This window comes from Cygnus olor, chromosome 2 (genome assembly GCF_009769625.2).
Source record: "Cygnus olor isolate bCygOlo1 chromosome 2, bCygOlo1.pri.v2, whole genome shotgun sequence".
NCBI classification, from domain to species: domain Eukaryota; kingdom Metazoa; phylum Chordata; class Aves; order Anseriformes; family Anatidae; genus Cygnus; species Cygnus olor.
Window position 1 is genome coordinate 99262155 of NC_049170.1, and position 25671 is coordinate 99287825.

The following is a 25671-nucleotide window of genomic DNA, read 5'->3' on the forward strand; positions in this document are numbered from 1 at the left end:
ACTACTGCAGAAAAGAAAACATAGTGCAAGACCTTCTGTTTGTGACAAAATTACAGAGTTAATGTTCCTGAAAGATCACTTCACCTTTTAAAGCATGATTTTTAAAAAGGTAAAATTTATAGCAATTAAAGCTAATGAAGAAATGCAGCATGAGCTGCTTATGTTCAGGAACTAATAGGTCCACTGAGCATTTCTAAGATTATTTAGCCATCAATGATAATGAATTGACATTGTCAGTGGTGTTAATGTACCAATGCTCTATAGTGCCACTAATCCGATAGCCAATCCTAGCAATTTTTTTTTTATGTTGCCACTTTATGTTTTTTAACTTACACACTACCCAATGCTTTCATTAAAAATAGCAGAAACACAGCACAAGCTATTACACTTTTTTCTGTTCTTCCACATTAAAGGATGGCATATTCATTATTTGGACTACAGTTCAAACTGCTCTGGTCATTCCTTCTCCCTCAAATCCTGCCCAATTCTTCAGGTCTGTTAGCTATAGTATAAAAATGTCTTTTCCAATTAAATCAATGTTAACGTGTAATTCTTAAAATACATTTTTTGGTGCACATTAAGTGAAATGTGATGATTATTTGAACAAGTATATAAATCAGATTTTTGTGAGCACGGATTATCGTGGTGTATGTCTCTTCAGCTCATTGTTTTGTCATATCTAAATAGCACAGCTTCATGTTGTTGATGCAAATTAGTAGTAATACAATACTACACAAAAATGGAAAATGAGTACCTGCTTGGCTACCAGGTATGACATATCAGCAACACGTAGTAAGCAATCAGCTTCCCAAACTGACTACCATTTAAGCCCACTGTTTAAATCATCCATGTCATGAATTACAAGCAAGTTGTGTATTTTCTGAGACATATTCTAAGAACATGTCAACCCTGGAGGGAAGGAATGATTTTTGAAAAGTGAGAAACTGTGCCAAAGCCTGATCAGTTTAATTCTCATTTTATAAAAGATACACTATTAACTGTTTCAAGATTTTCGACTTTGCCTTTGATGATTACGTAGTTAAATAACATGATTTTTCTTTCTAAGTTAAAAGGGAACTGAATAAAGAACCATTGTCAAGTTTGTTGAAAACTTCTAAAGAACAGAGCTTAGCCTCAGCTAAACAGTTTTGTGGATCTGTAGTTGATAACCATCTCCCATGCCAAATTCTCAGTAATCCATACAGCAGACACAGCAAATAAGATTTTTCAAACAACATAAAATAGACTACTGTGCATAAAGTTCATTTTAAGCATGCTGCAAAATAAAGAGTAGCACGAGTTATTCTACTACTGATATTCAGTGGACTTAAGAATTAGGCTCATACATTTTTATTTCGTGTTCCAAGAAGTCAGCAATTAATTTTCTTAAGTGAGTAAAAACATCCAAAGTATCTCATAATGCTGCATGCAAAATTATTCGAAAAACAGAGAGATGAATCAGTGAAAATCACTCAGCTGCATCTTCAGCTGAAGATTCACTTGTCCTTTAAAATGTGTAACTCACTTTGTCCTGCAGTGGATCAGTATGCCAAGACTGAAAAAAAAACCTCCCTGCTTAATATTATCCCTAACAGCACACCACACCATTCATGTGTGCACTGCATCATCTAATTGAACCTGTGCTGTTCTACACATTAGCCATAAGACTGCTATAGCAGGTTACATAGGTTTGAGTAAAGTGTTTTTATATGATGCATATATTAGTTAATTTCTGTAGCATAATAACATTAAAATATATTTTTAATCAGAAGTAGGGTATTAAAATCCAACTTTGAATGTCCTATGATGTACCATATATGCCATGGCATTTTAAAACCTTTTAAACATTTCTGCTAAATTAATTAGTTTTGCATTAAGGAGTCTCAATGCCTCCTATTAAATGCAACACATTTGAAGGACAATTAAACATTATGAACGATCCTTCTGAGGAAATAACGATTAAGTAAAAAAGAAAAACAAGATTTTTTTGGTAACAAACAGGAACACAGGCATATATAAAAGACTTCAATTTATTTTTAAAGTCTTATGCCTGCAATATTTTAGACCCATTTGTTTGAAAAATCAGTCTTCTGTTTTGTTTTCGTAAAGAATGAAAACCCTAATGGAGTCCAGAAATCTGTTAATGGTACTAAAATTATAACAGTATAGCAAAAGAAAAAACCCCACACAGTAAAGTCTATATTATATATTTTTTATGTCTTTAAATGGAATTTACAGTTCTCCCTGGCAATGTGAATGAACATCCTATAATTTAGTCAATTTACAGATTACAGGTTCAAATTGACCTTGTAGCCCATAAAATTGCTCATCTTCAGTGCAGGATTAGAAGTGGGAAAAGAATGTCATAACTGTATTTAAGGAATTTACCATAACAATGGAAAGGAGGATATGCATGCATAATTTTAGCCACTCTTGCTCACATCAGAGTTTTCAATTCTGAAACAATGCATATCCTGCACTCTTCTCCTGGTTAACCATGGTGGAGACTATTTCAATTTACTCACCCACAGACATGACACTTGTATTCCCTCATCCCAAGGTGCCTCTTGACATGGTTTCTGGCATCTCCAAGCTGAGCTGTTGCAAAGTGGCATATCTTGCACTTGAATGGCTTTGATCCTAAGTAAAATTTAGCATAAGATATGAGTTGAATTAGAATAATATATCACCCACGGTTAAAGAAATAAAAATTCCTAGGAAAAAATAACCTTTAAAAAAGCCTACCCCACATTTAACCTGTTTGAGATTTTTGCCTAATAAAAAAAGTACCTCGTACATAAATTTATAACGCCCAAGACACAGATGGTATATACTCATTAAAGTTTCCTTAGGTTCAGGACCACGGAAACTACTCTCCTAATGCTTAGTAATCATTCACTTCTATCTTTTTTCTTTTTTTTTTTAAACAAAGAATATTAAAATGAAGCAAATAACCTTTCAACAAGATGACAAAAGTTGTTCTACACCTTTTGCCATTTCCAAATACAGAAACTCTGGTTTGATATTAGTGTAAACTCAAAATGTACTTTTTTTAAGCAAGTATATTTAAAGTAAAGTAATTTTACAAGTCTTCTGACTTTGAATACATTTCACATTAGCATTGGTATTTCAGATTTGTTCTGTCACACACAGAAAATGATTCATCACCTAGCCATTGTAATGACATGCAATGTATGAATATACAGTGGATAAAATATTATGCCTTTATGACTGTTTTATGGTCAAGAATTTATGATTATTCTGCAAACCAGAAGTATTGACATTTTGGCTATTATTTATTTCAAGAACAAACTTTAATATTAAATGTCTAGTGCAGACCAAAGAACTTTAGAATTATTTCTCCAAGGAAAAAGTACCAGGCTATTTCTTGTATCACATCAGTTCAGCAGAAAGTCCAATTATTTGTCTGTCTTAATTATCAGGGATCCTCTCCATAGTATGGAAAGATTTATTTTTTTTTTACTGAAATAGTTGAATTGGGCACATGTCAGTCCCTATTTTACTAGGCAGTAACACTGTTCTAAAGTATGCTGTAGCACTTTCCAATTTTCTGACCACTAAATGCTTAAGCCAATAAATCAAAATCATAGAACTGCAGTTAAAAGTAAGTACAATATGGTCACAGATTCTCCATATTATGTTTAGTATATGTTTTGCGAAGTACATCTTCCAATACAGTTAAGCATAATATGAAATATGTGATCTTTAACAAATATACATAAAGAGCTCTGATAAGAAAAATGTTACACTATATCATACTTGATCAATGAACCTTTTTGCTTTGCCCTTGAAACAGGATCTCCTCCAAGAATCCACTGGTGAAATTGAGGATCTTAGTAAAAAATTTTAGAGTCTTAAATTTCAATTTAATTCCAAAAGCTGACGAAAAATGAAGCATTTAATTTTAATCTTCTAACTGAAATAAAAAAGTCAACAGTACTAAGCACGGGCAGACAAGGTTGAATATTTCACAGTTCAATGACAATGAAGCCAGATCTCTTAATACTTCCATTTCTACTGTTGGAAGTAGATGTAAAATATATTTAGCACCTGAATGGTTATATCTAGTCAGCTTTATATGTTTAAATGTCAAAAGCAGGTTGAGACTGGAGCTAACAGCAATCACATTCTATCAATCACACTGAAAATCCCCAGTTTATTTAAATGATCCTGATAAAACTAAATTAATCATTAATTTGGTGACATTTCAAATCAACACCGCATTCTATAAAGAGACACATGCAAATAAAAAAGCCTATCTTTGCGTTAAATAAAAGAGTATTAAAAGTTGATGTTTTAACTTATGATCTTAAAGACTAATTGCACAATTAATAATATCAAGGCCACAGTCAGGATTTCTTTTTAATCTATTGGTGTTTATACTGCTGTTTTATATCACAGAATTCAAATACCAGGTGGATTCAATCCTGTGTTCCTTTAGTTTCTCTCCTACTGATTAAATTGTAAATTCGTTCCTCATTCTGTTACTGCAGGTGTCCCGCAGGGTTTCCATACAAGACCTTTGCTGTTTTCCATTTACATGACTCCTTTGTGAAAAACTGTAGTTCAGACCAATCGTAGCTACAGTGTGCTGACAATACATAAATGTATTATTCCGTTGACTGCTCTCATCCAAAAATCACTGAGGCCTTGAGGTTTATTTATTTATTTATTCCTCACATCCAGAGCTGAATATCTGTTAACATCTCCATTTAAGCTTCATGAAAATTCACTTGCTGGCAGGCTACAGTCAGTACTTATCACCTGAAACAAAAGCAGTACCTCTCCCCTTTAGGTTGCTGATGCCAAAATCATTCCAGTATCTTCTTGGATGGAAAAAAATATATATATATATGCTTAAGATGAAGGCATTAGACTGAAAGTTAAACAAATGGGGCAAAAATCTCTATTTAGTATAAGGCTATCTGAAACAATATTGAAGCAATTAAACATTTCTTAGCCATATTCATCACAAACGTCAATGGTTCTCATCTGCTGTGTTTATGTGATACTTACTACTGGCTTTACATTTGGCTTTTAGTTCACTAAGAAAAATACTTGCAATACAGCACCTTTCCAACCAGATGACTTGAAAAAAAAAAAAAAAAAGCCATGGAATTACTTTATCCACAAGCGGAATAGTGGCATGGAAATACAGTGTACATTTTCAGAGGCAGCAGTAAACAATAAGGCTCTTAACTACTGAATTGGGGGGGGAGAGGGAATGAAAATAGACTAACTCTTAACTACAGAATCGGGAAAAAAATGAAAAGAGACTAAATAACACAAACCATGCTGTTGTTTCTCACGAGATGACAGGAGTTAATAATCCTAACACAAAAGAAACCCAAACCTATAACAAAAGTTCACTGCCTATTTTAAGCCAACATCATCTGCATGTGCAGGCACAGCTGTGCCTCTAGCTCAGGCCCAACACAAAGTAAGCAGAGCCACATGAAACACCGTCGTGCCATCTCCTACTACGGTTGGGGTATGGATATTAAGATGCCACACTTACATTGGGCAAGCCTTCCATTAACTGAGGAAATCTGATGAGAAACGAAACAAAGATGATGTGGTTGCAGGTGATTTTTCCTCACATGTTGGTTGTTAATTAAGTTTATGGGACCTGCATCAATTGCAAACTAAAAAGTCTTCCACCTCTACTATTCCTTTTATTTGTCTTTACACTTCCTCATTTTCACTTGTCAACATGTGATGGACTTGCTTGTTATCTCCTCTGTAGCAAAGCTTTCCTTTCATTTGCAACGTGAAAATCTCTTAGATTATTTAACAGTATTTTGAAATGATATTTTTTCTATTAATGTAAATCATTAGTTGTTTCTTTCCACAACTTTCCCTTCCATTCCTCCCTACCCCAAAACCATTACCAATAACTCAAATTAATTTTTAAAAAATAGAAAAACAGGGAGTTAAATATGGTTATACATACAAACATATATCTATATACATATATGCACATCCAGATGCTGAAGACTGAGAAAAAGCACATAATCAGAACAATAGATTGGAAAATAACTGCAGCTTCTCCTCCTGTTATGCACCTGATGTTACCCTGGAAGAGATGAGAGAAGCTAGAAATACTACTGTGCTTTGCCTCACCAACAGTGGATGTACAGCTGGTGGTGTAGGGCAGTTCCCTCTGCCACCACTCCCAATAACCCCACAATGTTTGTTTCTTATTCAGCTGCATCTGTTGTGATCTGACAGACTGGAGGGAAAGGTTCTATGACACGCAAAGGAAATCACAAATATGAAAACGGGGATTGGAAGAGAAAGCCTTCTTCCCATTAACTGTTAATAAAAGTCTCCACATTGCTATTTATGCGAATAAGCAAAGCATCAGAAAAGCGATCCATTTAGAGGTGCTGTGAGAAAGAGGCCAGATTAAACTCTCATCTGTAACCCTTCTACACCCCTCCAACAAGCACCACCAAAAAGTGACTTGCAAACTGAAATGTATCCTTTTACTGCTTTGCATATTTAGGGCCATTCAAAAGCACGATGAAAATATTCTTCATGATAAGACCTACACACGAGATGGTAAAAAGTACACTAACTTTTACTAAATGTTACAATCAATGATGTAACTTATGTAAGTAGGGTTGCTTTGTCATATATTGATAGTTACCTCACTTTCACATCCACATTAACTTGATTTTAAATGCAATTAATACATATAGTCAAGGAAGACTAATGGACTACATTCTGCACTTAACCTGGTGGACATTTTCAAATGGCACAAGTGACCAGTGCAAACCTATTTTGCATTGTAAACGACTAAATAAATCTTAATGGATTAAGAATGATCAGCTATCAACACACAAGGGAAATTAAGTGCTGAAATGCCTACATTGATTATTTTAAATTATTAGCCTTACTCTGTTCTTGAATTTGTATGCTTTTAGTGAGCTTTAACACATTTACAAGACTTATTGACTATAATTACAAGAGAATTCAAGTAATGGACACATCAATTATAAGCAACATGTCTTGACCAGACAGTTGCATAAAGAATTCTAAAGAGAGCTCCATTAGCATCTTCCCCTTTAGTTTTATTCAGTTTTATCTGCTGTAAGAGGGCATATTAAGGGCTTATACAGCTGCTCTGACCATGTGAACACGACTGTCCCTCTAAAGACTTAATGCTGCATTCGAAGTTGGACATTAGCTGCAACAATCCAGATAACTGCATTATTGACAGGCCAGAAGTAACGCTGAAAGTATTAAGTAGGTGAGTTATTGGCATCCATGAATACTGCAGTTATAGTAAAATGCTTTGAAAGGTTTGAAATACAATGTCCATGTTCCCCAAGATTAATTTTGAACTTTGTTGTCCAGTCATGCCCTTGCCTTTTCATAAAAAACTTACAAAACTATTTTAGGATTATGCCAGGAATTACCATACTTCCATGTTTCTTTTTTCTTACCTTTTTGTTCTCTTCCTTGTAACCATGCACTAAGTTTCAAATACTGCATGAATTTAAACTATAGCTTCCATAATAAGCCATTATTTAAAAGTACAGTAAAATAAACCTTACAGTTTTAATGAAAATATGTTCATTGAAATGTGAATTTATTATTCAAATCCACTCATAAATTCAACCATGGAGACACCACTTGTCTAAGCAGAGCTCAGTGATTTAGAAAAGCTGTCTATTTAAAATAAAGAATGTATGGCAGGTTTATAGAAACATCGCAGTGAATTTTTACATAAATTTAGAACTGCAGCTTATGCATTTTTCTACAAAAATGTTTTTTAAATTTTCCACTTAAAATTAAACATAAAAATGAACTGAAAGTGTGATCAGCACGGAAACTTAATCAGATATTACATCCCCGTGCATCACATCAACATTACACGCTACCTCCCAAAAAGTCTGACCTATTCCAATTCCCATAACTTATTTCTACAATAAACTCTTGATGCTCATTATTGGTATTTATTAAGGAATGATGTATTCTCAAATGGCTATCCTGAAGCATCATGCTAAAACGCTGAAAGTGTTACTGAATTGAAACGAAATAAACAATTTGGATATTAAACAACTGCAAGGAAGAGGACGTTAGAAAGGACAGCTAATTGTTCTCTTAAACCAGCACTGCTTCATTATATGAATTTAAGAACCAATTAATGATTACAATTTAGATTAAAGGGAAGGAAATTTCTGTATATGAAACAAAAAGCAGAAGGGCGACTGCGCTTAAAATGTTCTTACATTTTCTGCCCTTTGATCACCATATTTTCATACCCCTTTAGGTAATTTTCAATTTCAACAGTGGCTCATCAGGCGGTATGAATACCAGTTCCTAAGAAACGTTAAAGAGATTAACAAGCAGAAAAAGACCAATGGTAATAATTCACTCCGTTTCAAAGAGACCACTTGCAAAGAGAGCGTTTCCATACCTGTATGGGTACGAATGTGAGCTAGGAAGGCCATGGAATTGCTACTCCTACACATCTTCCCACAGTACTTGCAGACGTTGCCTTGGTTCTCTTCCCTCTCCCTGTTTATTTGCTCAGTGTCTTCCACAATGTACTTATTCACTTCCCGCAACAGTTCCTCGTGCTGCTCTTTGATGTGGAGGAACAAGTTCTGCTCCGAATCGAAGGGCTCCGTGCACTTCACGCATTTAAAGGTAGCGCCTCCCTCGGGCAGCTCCTCCACGCTTGCCTGCTCATTTCGCATGTGCCCCGCACTGGCCAAGTGCTGGTGAAGGTTGCTCTCTGTGTAAAACGATTTTCCACAGAGTAAACAATGAAAATGTTTTTCTTTTGAAGGATGTTTCATGGCTATGTGAACATTTAGTCCGCTCAAACCATCTGCTAGGAAACCGCAGTCATCACAGCGAATACGTGTCGATTCCCCAAGGGAAATTCCTTCCGACTTCTTTTTTTTCCCACTGTTTGGTGAAGTGTCTGCTTTCACTGCGAACTCACTAACTCTCACTCCACCTGACGTTTGTCCTTCATCTGAATGGTCAATGGCCTCCTCGTCTTGATTGCTTTTTAATCTCACTATGGAAGGATCAAACTTGCCAAAATTTTGCATTGCCTTTCCTTTATCATCAGCACTGATAACTGTTCCTAAAGCCTCATTACTACTTTCTTGCATGCCCTCAGCTGTTGAGCCATCTGCCTCCCAAACACTGTTATTTATAGATACTTCTGCTTCATGTTGTGCTTCCATAAGGGCTTCTTCCTCCTCCCCAGTAGGATCCTCTTTGAAACTTCTGTCACCCTCTAAACTATGTATATTTTGCACCATTTCTGCAATGTTTCCAGCAAAATTTGATTGCTGTACTGCACTTTTTGTTTCTGGAAGACTTAACATAAGTGGGTTATTTCCTTTCAGTTGCATTTCTTCAAGAACGTCTGTGTTTCTACATTCTACTTCAGGGTTTTCTCTAGTTGCTTCCAAGCTTTCCTCGCCTTTTCCTGAATTCAAGTCTGTGCCACCTGAACTATTTTGATTTTCTGCTGTGCAGTCATCTGAGTTGAGCAGTTCCTCACCATGCCCATTGCTCTGCAACTCACAAGTGCCTGCTTCTTTAATGGATACCTCTTCATCAAGTTTAACAGCTTTATCTTTCTGAGGACCTTGCTGGAATCCTTCACAAAAAAGGTTTTCTCCTCCATTTTTAGCTTCCACTTCAACTCCACTTTCTACTGTAGTTTGGGAGCTGCCTTCTTTAGGTGTTTCTGGGGATGCATTTTCGTCTGAGACAATACCCTCAGTTAAGCTTTTATTCACATGATCACCTTCTGCTGCATCACTGGCATATTTCATTTCATCTACAACAGTTTTCATCTCTCCTGCACTGGGATGGTGCTCCTCTTGAGACAAAGCAGTGCCTTCTTTAGTGATACGTGCTGCGTCTGCTTCCTCCACTGAAGAATAAACATGCGACTCTCTCCTAATTTTATGTTTCTCCGTTGCCGCATGCCTAATCATCTCTCTCCGAGTAACAGCATAGTAGTCACAAGCCATGCAGTAGTATTCAAATTGTTTTGTATGTTTTCGTTTCACATGCAACTCCAAAGAAGAAGAAGAATGAGCAGTGAAGTCACAATGTATACACCTGTTGTCGTTTGCACCCATTGCTCTTCTCTGGAAGCACGGGTCACCATCCTGGGTAATCTTTGCTGGTTCATGCAGTATGTGTTGTTTTATATTTACTGAATTGCTAGCATGCTCCAAATCTGGCAGCCTACTGGCATTTTCAGCTTTTACCTCAGCCTCTCCTTGCTCAACTTCCTGATTGTCTAAGACAGAATTTCCCAAATCTGATGTCTGGCTACCATCCTCAGCATGTTCACATAGAGCAGTCACAGGGCTGCTAACCTTGTTCATGGATTCAAAATTGCCTCCTTCAGGGTTAACAACGATCTCTGAGTTCTGTTTTCCGTGTCCTTCTATTTCCACACGACTTTTATGTTTTTTGGTCGCACAATGTCGTTCCATATCTCCTTTGGTTACAGTGTAGTAATTGCAAACCTTACACAAATAGCTGTACTGATGACTGTGCTTTCGTCTGATATGAACAGTCAAGTTTGTAACACTGGAGGCCAAAAGACCACAATGGGTGCATGTCCTAGAAATAGTGCCTTTGGGTCTCCCTCTTTTCGGTGCATTAGCTAAAACCAATTCATTTTCACCAATTCTTTGATCAACTGGAACAAATTCCTTATTTCTCGATATGTTTTCCACAGTAGAAGATGAAACATGTATAATTTCTTTATCTAACTCTGTGTTCCCACTCCCAGAAATGGAAGGATCCATCACTGTTTTAATACCACCAACACCAACGCAAACCTTTTCAATGCATTCCTCAAAACGTAGTCCAATATTGTTTTTTCTGGCATTTTCAAGGTGCTTGCTTCTTTTGATATGCTTCTCCATTCCTTCCTTACTCAGGGAGTAAAGATTACATGCTTTGCAAAGAAAGTGATACTCCTGGGCATGTCGGAGTTTTATGTGCCTTGTAAGAACTGTGGAAGATCTTGTCTTATAAAAACACTTTTTACACTGAAATTGGGTTTTATTCAGAACACAATGCTTTACATCATTTCTATGATTTTCAAAGGAAGAGTCTGGAGTTTTTGGTTTCATTGATACTTCCATTTCCTTTGCAAGATTTTGGCTACTGTTTGATAGTGAGTCAGCATAACTTACCACTTGCAAGGTCGGACCACTGTTACTCAATGAAGTAGCTAGCTGAACTAATGAACTATCATGTTTCTCCTCTTTTTGATGATTTATCAGCTCTTCTTGTGTTTGAAAGAAAAGAACACAAGTTGGACAAGTATGGGACATATTATGCACTTCACTCATATGGCTTTCAAAGTTTATCATATTCAAGCTGATAAATGAACAAAGTTGACAATTAAAGCTGCAACCTCCCATCTGGTGTTTACTGTCCTGACAGTGTTGCTTCATATCTTCCTTGACTCCAGAGGAATAACTACATGTCTGACAATGAAACTGAATCCTTTTTGTATGAAACTCTACAGCATGAGTTTCCAAACTTTTTTTGTTCTGAAAAGCATGACCACAGTCAATGGAAGTATGATGAACACCGTGATCAGCAGTAAGTTTTCCTTCAGAATTTTTAGTATCTGTAGGGCTGAAAGAAAGTGTATTTGGCTTATCTTGAGTAAGATCTTGAATTTCTGAAGTATTACAAAGACTTTTATCATCTGTTTCTAATTCTGTATGTGATGTAGGGTTTGAATCACCAGGTTTAACCTGTGTGCTGGAGACATGCTTTATGTGTACTCTCTGATTTTCAGACTTGCCTCTCTTACCCAACAAATTGTACCTTCTTTTAACTTGCCTTTTTAATCTAAGAGACCTACTTCCTCTGAAAGAAGTTCTTAGCAATACAATGTTTCTCTTATGTTCCAGTCTATCAAATTTCTTTGTCACATTTAAACTGCTAACTAGCTTTTTGGTAGTTGGAGGGAGTTCTGATTTCTGCAATATACTTTCTGAGGGTCCTGGTATTTCTAGCTTTCCAGTATTAACTTCATTATTTCCTTCTACACTGGAAGAAAGCAACTTTTCTATCGTAGTATCCGTTTTTTCATCAGGAATATTTGTAGATGGTATCGTTTCAACAAGAAGTTCAGCGTCATCATTTTGTTTAGACAAGCTTACTTTTGAGGCTTTCAGTGCACTGCAAACATTTAATTCTTTTGCATCAGCAGTCCTTGCCCTTAATTTACTGCTCCCAGATTTTGCTCTCACATTTCTCTCTCTGGTTGCAGTAGACTGTTGCTTTTTAAAGGATTTTTTTGTCAATATCTGTACAAATCCTCCCCGTGCAGCAAGATTTTGGCGTCGAAGGTGTGTCTTGCCAAGGAAATGAGAATTTAGGAGATTTTCCTCAGGACTCTTAAAACCACAAAGATCACAACAAAATATCTTGGATTGCTCGTAATCTTGCTTAGCATGTGTATGTAATGTTGAACTATATTTAGTTGTGCAACTGCATGTTTGCTCTTCCGATTGTTTAGAGTGGCTTTCTTGTACATGCTTTTCCATATCAGAGCAGGATGGTAATAACTGATCACATGTTTTGTCTTTAAAATCTTTGTCTATGTTTCCAACTCTATAGCCAACATTGATTTCTTCTGAAGAAGATAGCTTTTCAGGAACAGCAGCTAGCACCTCTTGTGAATGTTTGCTTTCCTTGTGAATTTTCAAGATGGCACCATCAGCACATTTGAAATCACAATGTGGGCACACAAAATTTGAATTAAATATGTTATCACCATGACAACTGGTGACTCCTTCCTTCTTTGCAGCTCCAGCTTCTATGCTACCTGCTCCTACAGCTAGGACTTTGTGCAACTTCCTTTCACTGTCCTTCACGTCTGCTGAAGAAATCAGCTTTCTCTTCCTGCAGACATTTTCAGGTCTCTCTGCTTCAACAATGTCCAGGCTTGGTGATCCTGACAATGCCCTTTTGTTTGTTCCATTCTCTTTTCTTTTCTTTTCAAGGTTCCTGAACACTTCATCTGATATGAGCCTTCTTCTCTGCTGAGATGAAGAGTCACATTCAGCATTTTCTCCTGATGCATTTTTCAGGGATCCTTTTCTCAGCTTAGTTTCCAAACTCTCATCAGCATCAACTCTCTTCTGATTATCCTCCCCATCCATTCTTAACATGGATACTGCCAACTGTAGACCATTTGGCTTAGTACCTATAAAAGAAGAGTTATTATTAATCTTTTATATACAACCAAAATTTATGAAGCTCAAGTTAAAAAAAAAAATATTTTATTTTATTAAAACAAGTTTAATAAAACAGAACAATATAGCAAATTAAAATTGTGTCAAACCTCGTGACACCTGAAACCCAAAACAACTCCTAAGCACTTGGTTCTCTATGTCATTTAAACACCATGTGACCAAGGACTGGCTTCAAAAGTGGTTCTGTAATCAAGTAACTTACCAATGAGCATTGCCAAGACTCCCATGCTTAGCAACCCTAAAAATACGTTAATTTTATTTAAGTGCTTGAATTTTTACACACTTAAACTTGGGTAGACAAGCCTAACCTTCATTTCTAGAAGCATTTTTAGGATATGTTAAACACTAACAGAGTTCAGGGAACCAGTCATGGGGCATTCAACTTTTCCTGGTCAAGAAATCCAGGATCACAAACTTAAAAGCTCCGAGGAGCAAATGACTATGACTGCAACAACAAACAAAACAAAGCTGACACAAATTACTTTAAGTATAAAGATTTCCATCCTTCCCGTTTAGATTACCTGCTAAAGAATGAGATGAAAACTGCTAACTGAGCCATGTTATAAAAGAAAATGCCACTAGTATAGCTCCCCATCGCTCCTTGAAAATCCTCTAGAAGTTCATTTCCCAGTAAAAAAGACATGAAATAACAGTGCAGAGACGCGAAACATCTTTGAATCCCAGCACAAACTCTAGCCATCCACATCCAGTTACCAAAAGCTTTCTTTCAACTTCCCAGCGTGATCTTCCTGCTCCCAAAAAGATGTCACCAGCAGAAAACTGATGCTACCAACACACTTTACAAGGGGGGCGGGGGTGGGAAATCAAATCTTGACGTTTATTACCTTTTCATTTTGATATGAAGCGATCGAGAATTGAAAGTGCATTTCATTTTAACAGATGATTAAATACTAAATGTTTATCTATGTGCTTTATGCTATGATTTAAACATCAATTTGCTGCAGATCCAAGTATCCATTTTTTTGTTCAGTTACCCATTGAATGAGGCCATGACCACAATTGTAAGTACTTCCTGACAAGATTAAGTAATTGCAACGTTGATACAAGCAATGCAAGGTACAAAAAAAGTATTCAAATACATGTCAAAAAAATCTTGGTTTTGAGGACAAAGTAAAAAAGTGTTGAATTGGGGAAATATACCCAAATCAAATGGACTTGTTACTTACAGAAGTAAAAACAAAATTGCTTTGGGGCTTAATGATAATCTAAGGAAGGCCTGTAAGCAATTGAGTGCATAGAGTTGCATATGTTGAACAGACCTGTTTTCCAACTGCAGGCCTGTCATTGAGCTAAAATACTGACCGAACTTATACCCTGTTAGCTATACCTAGCCTTTTAAATGAGAAAGCAAAATCTCCAGATCCCAGCAGTCTTTTGGAGGCTCCAAATACTGTTTCTTTGTGTTAGAATTTCTGATTCTTACACTGTATTATTTTTTTCCTTTTTCACTACACCATGATACATACTATCACAATTAGTTAGAATTAAAACAATCCGGTCCATATTCTCAGTTGATGTAAGCCAATATACTGGCAGTATACTCAAAAACACCACAGCAATTAATAGCAGAGGGGAATGAAGCCTTTGAAGAGCAAGCATATCCTGAAAATGTTTATGACCACTGCTTGTGATATGGGAAAAAAAGATTAGATTAAAATTATGTTGTTTAATTGGAGTACAGCTTTATGTATATAACTTGCTTAGGAAATACCAAGAATTATTTCAGTGATGAGCACCACAAGTCCATCCTTAACTGTCTGCAAGCAGCAGCCATGGGTCCTCTGCCTCACTGCACTTCCACAGCAAGTTCCCAGCCCGCCACTGAGACCTGACCACTCTTCCCTTATATGACCTGGGAGCAAAAAAGCAGTTTTTCCCTGCTGTACAAGACAATTTGCAATGTCAGACCAATCCTCCATCTTCTTTATAGGATACTTTCCTCTCAGAGCATTTAATTTATCAGAGAACCTGTCCAGCAGTGTACTAATACCTGCACTGGAAACTTCCACTATCAAAGGTTGTGTCTGGGTAATTAGTGGTTTCTCCATTGACAAAATTTCACACATCCAAGCCATATTAATAAGCAGAGGATTGGTGGCTCCTCACCACACTCTCTTCCGACATGCTTCATGCCCATTTAAAGTCATCCTATAATTTGATTTAAACCTTAAAGTGCTGTCACACCTAGATCAACCTCTGACAGAAATCGCAAACCACTTTCAGCCAGAGATACAGTAATCACCTGAGGTGGATGCTTCCCGGCTGTCACAGAAAGGTATCAGCTCCTCTCAGAACAAGCCTTTCCTGCCATACCCGCTCGGATTCAGCTCATTTCCAATAGCCACCTGCAAACCTCAAAAAAGATGGCTGCTTATTGGCATGCGGTACCCGCAGGCTTAGCCTTACTTCTCGACATTTGTTCGCTAACTCTCCAATAGAAGTTCATCCTACTCTACGAGCTATCAAAAAAAAAAAAAAAAGAAAACAGATTGCAATCCCAGCTCTGGCATCCATCCTTGTCTGGTTGGATTCAATTCAACTGTATTGCATCAATTAAGGGCCTGCACGTCCTTAGAAACAGAAATATATTTCCCTTATTTTATCTTTGCAAACTGTAGCCACGAACAGGTTGCTGGACAAATGTAACATGCAAAATACAACTCTCACAGATACTCCCAATAACTTCAGTGTGAAATGAAACTAATGACATGTGTAACAGAAACGTGCAAAGTAGCTTTATGCCCCAGCCTTCTTACCTAATGCCTACAGTCCTCCAAGTCAACAGTAAATGGCCACACTCGTTTCTGCCTTCATTCTGTGATAAACTTTTCCCATGCAGAGCAGAGATGCACTCCAGTTACAAATGGCACTCCTCCTGGTGAAGTCAACAGCCTGCATCTATCCCACAGCTAACAACAGGCATCGTCAAGGCAGTAACTCCTCAAGCACACCGAACAAGTTAGGTGTAGTAACAACTGTATGCCTCCACATGCTTTGTCTCCAACCCACACTTGAGTGTTCATGAAAATAACCTCTCCCTGCACACGCTCCCCAGAGGCACATCGGTCTCTGCCCCAACCGCCATATACCCTGTGTCAAAATACTGTCACGCTGGAGTTTCCACATGCATGAAACCATAATCCATAAAGAACAAAACATAAAACAAAACATCTTTGAGGTGACTGCTGTTGCCCTGCTAAAATTACCCTTATATTAATGTAAGGACTTACATTTCCTTAAGTTCCTTTTAGTTCTCTCTTGAAGTTGCCTTTAGGACAGGAGTGTATCCCCTGAGGTAGATGGTAATGGCTATTGGCACTACTTTTTGCTGGGACCACAGTCAGTGATTTGCTGCGACGGGGCCAGTTTTCCAAACCCCAGACAAGATCTAACCCACAGCACTGAAGCACATCTCAGTTTCTCCCCACTCCGATCTTTGCTCAGACAACACCTCCGTGTCTCTAACACAACCTTAGTAGCATATGCCTCAGTTTTCTTGATGGGACAGTGGTGCCTTACACACAAAGCAAGCTTTGGGCAGAACTCTTCTCAGCTTCCTGCACAGATCTATTGCGCAAATGACTATTATTACTTGAAGGATGTGTTCAGCACACCGTAAGTCTCCTCTAGGCAAAAGAAGCCATCTTAGCACCGTTTTGCTTTTGCTTCCTGTGCTTCTTCCTTTACTATAAGCTTCTTTCCTGAAAGTGCCTGCTCAGATTTGCCACCAAATAAGAGGGCAATGGCAAAGGAACAAGCTGGTCTCAAGTCTGGACTGTCCTAATACTCAGTCTGCATAAGCTAATTCATCTCCACTCTCATCAAAGCCACGACACTAATTAATGGCTAGCCTACATTTAGTATTAGTATGGGAACTGAGACATCAAAGAAGGCATCAAAAGCACTCTGAGTTTGTACAGTCCCAGGGACCACAGCTAAAATATTATACATATGGCTAAATGTGGGTGTGGTTTTTTTTTTGCAAAATAGATCTTGGATGAAGCATTGAGTGGAACAGGGATCAGCAGCAGGAGCAAAGATTCTGCATCTGGAGTTTGATTAAGTCAACCGGCAACCAAAAAACACATTCTAGATGTAACAAGTACCTCTGCAGCCACAGCAACTTAAGCATAAACTTAAGTCCAAATCCTACATACTTTCACCATGACTGAATAAGGCTTTCAACATCAGTGTGATGCTGGCAGACTCACACAGCAGTAGAAGTGGAAAAGCACAGTTCTTGAAGTTGCTACTATCTTGATCATGGATCAATAAGCCTAAAATGCATGCAAGATGTAAGCTTTCATGCTTTTCAGTCTATCTTCAGTTTTTAAAGATTCCAGTTAAGTTTTTACAAGTAACACCAATAGGTAACCACTTAACCTATCACATCAATAAATCAGATGGGATTTTGCAGGCCCTGAGACCGCACCAATAAAATGGACAGGTACAACGCAGCAGACCACCAAGGGCACAGAATCAAGCCCAACCGAAATAGACAGCGGTCAAATCTTTGGTATTTCAGTAGCTGAAAACTCAGCTCTGTCAAACGGCCCTCTCTGAACATCACACTTGATGTTCAAAATGAAGCCGTTCTAACTCAAAAGTGGGTTGACTTTTTGTAACATAAATCTTTTGTTAATGTTCATATAAATCAAGTATAGCTGAACAGATTCTTAAAGGACATGAACAAAAGTTAATTTGCCACATTAGCTTCAGGTTAACAAATTCTTCTGCTTGGAGACAGTCATACATTACTTAACGTACTTTAAGGTTCTTTGCAGCACATTGCTGTTCATAAGTTTTGAAAAGAAACCTGTTGTGGCCCGAACATTTGTGGTAAGCTCAGTAATTGTACTGGAAATATTAGCTAAGTCTTTAACATAATGCTTTTCTTCAATAATTACTCAACTATCCAAAAGAAGTTAAACATATTTTTAAGATCTTCAAAAGCAGAATGTTTATGTTACATATGCTACATCTACATCATAAAAATACCAAAACCTCATCAGGTATACGAGGAAAGATACATTTTTAAATTACAACTGCATAATACACAGGATTTTGGCTGTGACACAAAAGCCAATACAGCTAAAGATTCTCCTCTTCCTTGCACTAGGACTTCCAAATGGTCAGAATCATGGAGTTTTTGTTTTAATAATTAATCTAATTTAAAAGACACGGTCCACTGTCACAACTCATCCCTTTCTCACTACCTCCAAAGAAGAAAACGAGTAGAAAACATGAGAAAAAATCCATTTCTTAAGCTACTACTACGATTTAATACCAGTTAAGAATACAGATTTTTTTATTCTTCCTACAATGCTTTCTCGTATATTGATATTGTATTTGCTACAGCTCTATATAAAAGCATCGGTCATCTAGGGACAGAAGATCTTCTCTTTGACAGAAATAGAAAACATTTTACTGGAGTGTTTTCACTATTTTTTTTCCTCTGGTAGTCCAGAAAGCAGGATATAATTCCTCTATGCCGATAGATAAAGACAGTACAGTTGAGATTTTCAATGTGAGACTTACATTTCCCTAATCCTCAGATGAAATTTAGAAAGTTGTAATCTCAAAATCAAAAGGACAAGCAATTTAGTAATGTTCCATAAACCTGAAATGAATTGCAAAGCTCCCTAACTTGATGCTCAATACATTTTTATTTACTTCTCTTTCTGGTCATATGTCAGCTCCATAACAGAAGGAGTGTGGATGCGTATGGAAGAACCCAAAGAAAGTGTACTTACAGGTACCATATTCCACATAGATTTTTATTTTCTGTGTTAATCCTGGCATGCAAATTCCCAAAACACTTCTCAGTCAGCATATTATCATCTCCAAGTACTCAATATCCAATCTGCAGTGTTTGTAAAAGATGAGATACATTGAAAACAAAGTTTCATTTCTCTCCATTAAAAATTTCCCTTCTTCAGACAATTAATTCTTTCAATGAAATCACAGAAACAATGAAGCAATATCAATTTAAGGAGCTCCTTATATAGCCTTAACAAAACTGAATATGAACAACTCAATTCAACATGTAAACTTTGTGCCAAATACACATTTTCTCACTCTCAAGGGCAGAACATTCGTAATCGAACTATGTGTCTTTCTCACAGTCTTACAAGGTTACATCTCTTCCTTCAGAGCAACTAATCCAAGAGAATAGTCTCTCATCGATGGAACAGACAAGACAGTATAATTGTTGGTTCAAACAGAAAAAAGATCAACTTTACTTTGGAAGTATTTAATGCTACCAGTCACAAACATATTTTTCCTCGCAGCTGTTGGAACTTCAAGCTATGCATTGTAACCCTTTTCTTTATGTACAGCAACTCATTTTGTTAGTTTGTTCGTTTGTTAGGCACCAGAACCTCCAGAGAAGACTTCCAAACAAGCTATAGGCTTTCAAAGACTAAAAACTTTGAACATCCACACTGGCGAATCTGCAGTAGTTAAAATAGCAAAATAAAAAGCCCACTGATAGTCATCACCTCAGTATCACTGAGGACTGTTAGCTCTCTGCGCTCATTAACATCGTTTTCTCATAGGCATCAGAAAGAACGTAAGGGCATCAGAGGGAAATAAATGCACTCTGCAATACTACTCACGTCCTTCTTGCTTCTGCTTCCAAACCACTGAAAGTCCTTCAGGGGGAAAAAAAAGCCAAAATAGAGGAAGTCTTTACAAATGCCTGACATAAAAAATGTATATGTTAACTCGCACACACAAAAAAAAAAAAAGGGGGGGGGGGGAACTTTTTAATTCATCATCACCTCACTTCAGAAAGAGCCAAATGCTGCTAAATTCAGTAACGATCACTCATTAGATTAGTTTTGCCAAGAGTCCACACACACACACACACACAAAGGCATGGATACAGACTCATTTCAAGTGCTGTCAGAAATAATTCAATGTCCAAGACAGATAGTAAGAGGAAATGCCCTAGAAACTCCTAAGAAGTGTTGAAGGACCTCAATTTTTGAAATTTAAAGAGATCCCTATATTTTGACTTGTTAAATTCAAAGAATTCTGACTATTTCCAGAGGGAGGCATAGATACAGCAACAGCAATAAAAATATACAACAGACTTCTGAGGATCCAAGAAAGATCGTTATTTCTATAGCATTGTGATATTTATGGAAGAAAAACAATATTTAAGTCTTCTCAAAACAGTTTAGAGTGTTCATCGGACCCATGAAAAAAATATATCACTTTTCATACACAGTAACGAGTCCCTTGGTTTGTGGGAATCCTCAGAATTACACAGTTTCGTGCAAGATGCAATTCTGACCAACCTCACCAATTAAAACTAGAAAAAAAAAAAAAAAGTAAATGCAATTTGAATCTCTTCTCTATCATAGGCTGTGGTACGCTCTAACATACAGTGGATCACACTGAAATGTGACAGAAGAAGCACAAATGCACTATCGCTATCAGGTTGCTGGCTGAAAAAAAAAAAAAAAGTTTTACTTTTTCCTGCACTTTTGCGAAAAAGTCAAAAGTAAGGTAAAATTGCTATTTCTTGCAAGCTGGCTCTTAGAACTTTTACCCTAAAAACCCTGACTCTGTTCTCCTTTAAAACAAAAGGAGTACAGATTTCCTAGATAGCTATTCTGGTGTCCGGTACTTGCCAAGATTTACTAAATTTTCACCAACTTTCTTTTTGAAAACAAAACAAAAAAAATAAAATAAATAAAATAAAATAAAACAAAACAAAACAAAACAAGAGAAGATAGCTTTGTTGGCCCCTTGTTTTAAACTACTGTGTCATACAAAAAGCAGCCAAGAGTCCCCCATTATGGCAGGCTGGGCTGCACTTGCCTGCTAACACTGCTTGAGGGGCAGCAGCAGCAGCACAGCTGGAAAGCCCAACACAAGCAGCCAGCTCGCTGCCAGCCCAGAACCCAGTTTTTGAGTAAGATGAACCAGGATGCAGAAGGGAAGTAGGAAGTAGGAAAAACTTCAAGGAAGAAAGAAAAAAAAAAAAGACAGAAATATGCATTTTTTTTCACATTGGAATGTTCATTTCTTACATAACAACAACAAAAACTGACACAATAAAAATGAAAATATTGAGCGTTTTTCAGTAATTTATTACCCAGATACTCACAGAGCAATAGCTCGCTGTATATATAAAAAATAACCTAACCAAAACCATTTCAAATTAAAGGTACCCCAACGATAGTTTGGATGTATTTTATCCATAATTTATGTAAGTATGCCAAACCATTCAGAACTAAGTTAAATAAATAAATAACACCTTCAATGTGAAGTTAAAACACCAGAACTGTATGAAAGGCATAAAAAGGAGGGAGGATGGTGGAAGGTAGAAAGGGAAACCCAGCATGTTTCAAATGGTGGTGTCTTCTGACTGATCACTTTAATTGCCTTGCTTGTTGTTCTTTAATGACTCTAAGTTCTACTAAGGTAAATTAGGTCCACGTGGTTTGGCTTAATGTATTTTTTCCCCTCTTTTAAATGACTGTGGCAAAGAATGCATATAATAATTTGTGTGTACATGCACACACTTGGTGTTACTGTGCTTCCTGTCTTCAGCTGAGATCCTTTAATAGGCTGATGATAAGAGGAAAAGGGCTCCATGAGTTTTTCATTGAACAGGTAACAGTAGGAGTTAGGACTACTCATGCAGTAGTAGGTTAAGAAAGTTTCCAGAGAAGAATACAAATTGTGCATACACTTCTAAAGAAAACAAGAAATTAATAAAAATAAAAGCATTCTGATGACACCTGGTGGCCACTTCACACAAGGAAGTAATTGCATTTCTCTGAGAAAAGCAGTTCCACGAGAAACGTGTTACGTGTCTCTTTGGTAGGCGTACCTACAGAACTGCCAGATGGCATTAGCATCAATTAAAATATATACTCATTAGAATATATACATTTACACGTATGCACATATCAAATCAACATAGTACCAGTATTAATACACAGCGAGGCACTCAATTTTAACTATTAGCTTATTACACAAAGACAAAGCCCATTTTTCTGTACAACGACACAGAAGTGCGCACACTGAAAGTATTCCAGCTCAATCCTGTAAGACATATGAAACCCAGACTTTCTTTTCAGTTTTGATTTTCCAGCTCAGTTGCTTAAATAAGGCAGAGGGGGAGGGGGCCGAGGAGCAGTTGAAGTGGGGGGCTGTTTCTCATTTTGGTGTATTCAGAAGGGCTCTGTGCTATAGATGCTGTCCCTAATCCCTGTCACAGTACGTTAGCCCCCCAGTGCACTTCAGCAAAGCATATGAAGCAGCTTCATTTCTTTGTATGACTGTATCTCTAACAAAGAGAAGGTAATATCCACCATTAGAAATTAGTTTAAAAATATGATAGCGGTACACAGATCTCAGCTGCACAGGTGATAAACCTCTAACACACGGTGGAAAGGCTGCATGTCAAATTACACCCTTTTTCCTCAACAGTTTCTTATAATACATGCAAGCAATCACAATAGTTCTGCCAGCTCCTCTGCAACAGATAAGGTGATTTTTTCCCCGATAACCTTAGATGATTGTCACCAAGACTTAAACCATCCATAGCTGTGCGGAGCTTGGCTTCCTCTGTAATAACTGTTATTTGCTTTCAAGAGAACAAACCCTGCTTCAGCTGAAGTCACTGAACGCCTTTTAAAGCTACGTACTTCTGCGCTCTGAAAAGTTCAAGAGTTTACCATTGAATTTCACTCTAATTTCCATCACTGACTGTGCCAACAGATGGAAGCAAATACAAGACAGCAGAGGGAGGCATAGAGATGTTACGGTGGCACTTGCAATATGAGAAGATACAAAAACCAGTACTGACTGCTGCAGTGCCTGTGACGAGTCATGAGCTACTCTTACGGCACGATATGGAGCCTCTTCCCTTCCCCATCCCCAAGCCCTCTGCCACAGATAACCATGGAGCTACAAAAGGTGCCCTTCCTCCAGCCATGGAGAGAAGAGAAGCCGAAAGCCAACCAGCAAAACAGACTCCTGGTCAGCGGACAGAGAGAGAAGGCGACGGAGGCAGAAGCAGTGCTGCAGCGAAGCGCTCTGTGCACCCAGGAGAGCGGGGCCAGGAGATGTGAGAGCAACATCCACCTTGCACCGCAGCCGTGCAGAGAAACCAGCTACCAGGGGGATGGGAAGGAATTCAAGAGGAGTAGGGACAGCCCCTCGCTGACACCACCATCACCTATAAGCCCCCAATTACCCCTTTGTACGAAGAATTCACATCACTGATACTTTTGGAACAAATACCATGAAGGTTTTAAATGCCACTCCTTATCAATGGTACCACTTTCCCCATGTCTACTTGTGTCAATGCAACAAATTCTATGCCTACCCAAATCAGTCCCTGAAATTTAGTTATCTTCCAAAATTAGCAATATACTTAAGCATGGGGATAGTTTTGGAATGATTCCTCTGAGGTTTGAAGTTAGACACATGCTCAAGTGCATTCCCAAAGAAGAACTCACTGGCAATGAAAATTTTCATTCCTCCTTCCTCTAGGACTAGTATATACAGTACAGTCGCACTGGAGACCAGACCACTTCCTTGGTATCTACAAAAACTGTGCAGCTTCATTCTGTTATATCAAACAGCTGCACCTTGCTCATTAGTTTTCTATTACGTGGATATCTAGTGAAAAATCTTGCTATTTTAAGGGATATTACGTAACAGCTACATAGGACTGCAGTGTGTCTCCCTCAGTTTATCACAAAATCGTACCTCCAGTCAGCACCCCAAACTATCAGACATAACTGAGAAACATCAGAAGCGGAGTCCAGGGTAAGCAGTGTTCTCCTCTGCCCAGGTCTAGAGGCAGCAGCACCACCTAAAGCTGCAGCGCTCAGGGTAACATCTGTAGTGCTCCTTCTCTGCGGGGAGGAAAAACAGGTACCGGTGAGTTCAGTGACCGCAGCCATCGCCTCCCCCTCCCCACATCCCTTTTGGGCAAGCAGTCCGAACAAGCACAACAGCGTGGGGGACCTTTTCCAGACGAGGCTCCACGCATTGCACGCCAGCAGAGACACATCATTTTTCCCCATGAGAGGAGACCTTGGGGACTGCAACTTGTGTAAGTTGCCTTTGTATTTCCTCTATTCATCACTCTCTCTTGGGAATGCATTAGGAGAGTGTTATTGCTAAAAATACTACTAATTCCCTGAAAAGCACTGAGTTAAAATCAATCTTACAAACTTTCCTGAGATCAATAGGTTTTAATGAACAAAGAAAACATATTCTGTGGCGACAATGGGCACGCTCACGGAGACCAAGCTAGAATAAGAAATTACAGCTGTCCCGGCGTTTCCTTAGAGAAAAAATTGACATATTACTAAGTAGGCTATCACTCAGTTCAGACTGCACGAGGATCCGGAGGACCACAAGCTCACCCTTATGGGCTACCTGCATGATGATTTATAACAGCAGAGTGCAGCCAGGACACAAAGTCAGTTTTTCCGCACTGTAGACAGGGCAGCATGTTGGCTCCACACTCCCAGCTTACTAAGCAGTGGAGCTACACCAGCCCAAATTACAGACAGAGTTAATTTCTCCGACGGAGCAATACGGGCACAGAAAGCAGGCTGCAAGCCAGACAGGCTGCTTCCTCTAGCAAAGAGTACAGGCACAGTCTGTTTTGCTCTCAAGTGGTAAAAAGAATATTTAGCCCCATGTTTCAGTCATCAATAGCCATTTTCCTGGTATTCATTTTGTGACAACGCTTTTAACAAGTGCTACAGGAGTTCTTCTCCTAGCTGTAATAATCAATGTAAAAAGAGGTAACAGTCTAAAATTAAAGCTTACAGAAAAGAAGAGCAAAAATATTGCTTATCTCTTTTTAAGTGAAACCTTCTATTAAGCGTTCTGTTCCATTTCGTCTTTTCTAGAACACTCGAGCATTACATCCTATTTCTCCCAAGCACCATGATTCAGATTTTCACTTTCCGGTAAATTCCATAAATATTTGATAATCAAATACAACTTCTGTTTTGTCAGCTCTGCAGCATTCCCCACTCTAAAGCCGCATATCCTTTCACTTTTTAGGTGAAGCAGGAAAGGAATTCATTTCCAACAGTTGCCCTGTAATTCTATTTTACAAATAAAAATATCACTTTGTAGCACACGCACCATTTTTCAGGACTCTAATATATGATATTATTTCTATAAAGTAAGCGATACAGAAGGTTTTACTTGTTAAACCTCTGTAACAGCAGGACAAATCGCAGCAATATAAATATGCAAAGGTTCTAATTAAAACAACCGTTACACTTTTTTCATCGAACCCATTTTGCATTGTTGTGCTAAGGAAATCTACGAGTTCTTAGAGGCACACACAGAG

At 37.9% G+C, this 25671-nt stretch overlaps 1 protein-coding gene across 5 annotated transcripts in view; it reads right to left on the reverse strand.

Moving 5' to 3' along the window:
• Positions 1-25671, reverse strand: part of ZNF407 (zinc finger protein 407) — a 338205-nt gene that overhangs the window by 299994 nt on the left and 12540 nt on the right. Inside the window, exons 1-4 of one of the 5 annotated variants that reach the window (XM_040549544.1) lie at positions 24738-25158; positions 24060-24208; positions 8450-13252; positions 2526-2640 (exon numbers count right to left, since the gene is read on the reverse strand). In XM_040549544.1, the coding sequence (XP_040405478.1) occupies positions 2526-2640; positions 8450-13217 (4883 nt within the window). In that variant the 5' untranslated portion in view covers positions 13218-13252; positions 24060-24208; positions 24738-25158. Of the gene's footprint in view, positions 1-2525; positions 2641-8449; positions 13253-19075; positions 19249-24059; positions 24209-24737; positions 25159-25671 lie in introns of those variants that run through there. The other 4 variants (XM_040549543.1, XM_040549541.1, XM_040549545.1 and 1 more) reach the window with 4 other exon arrangements.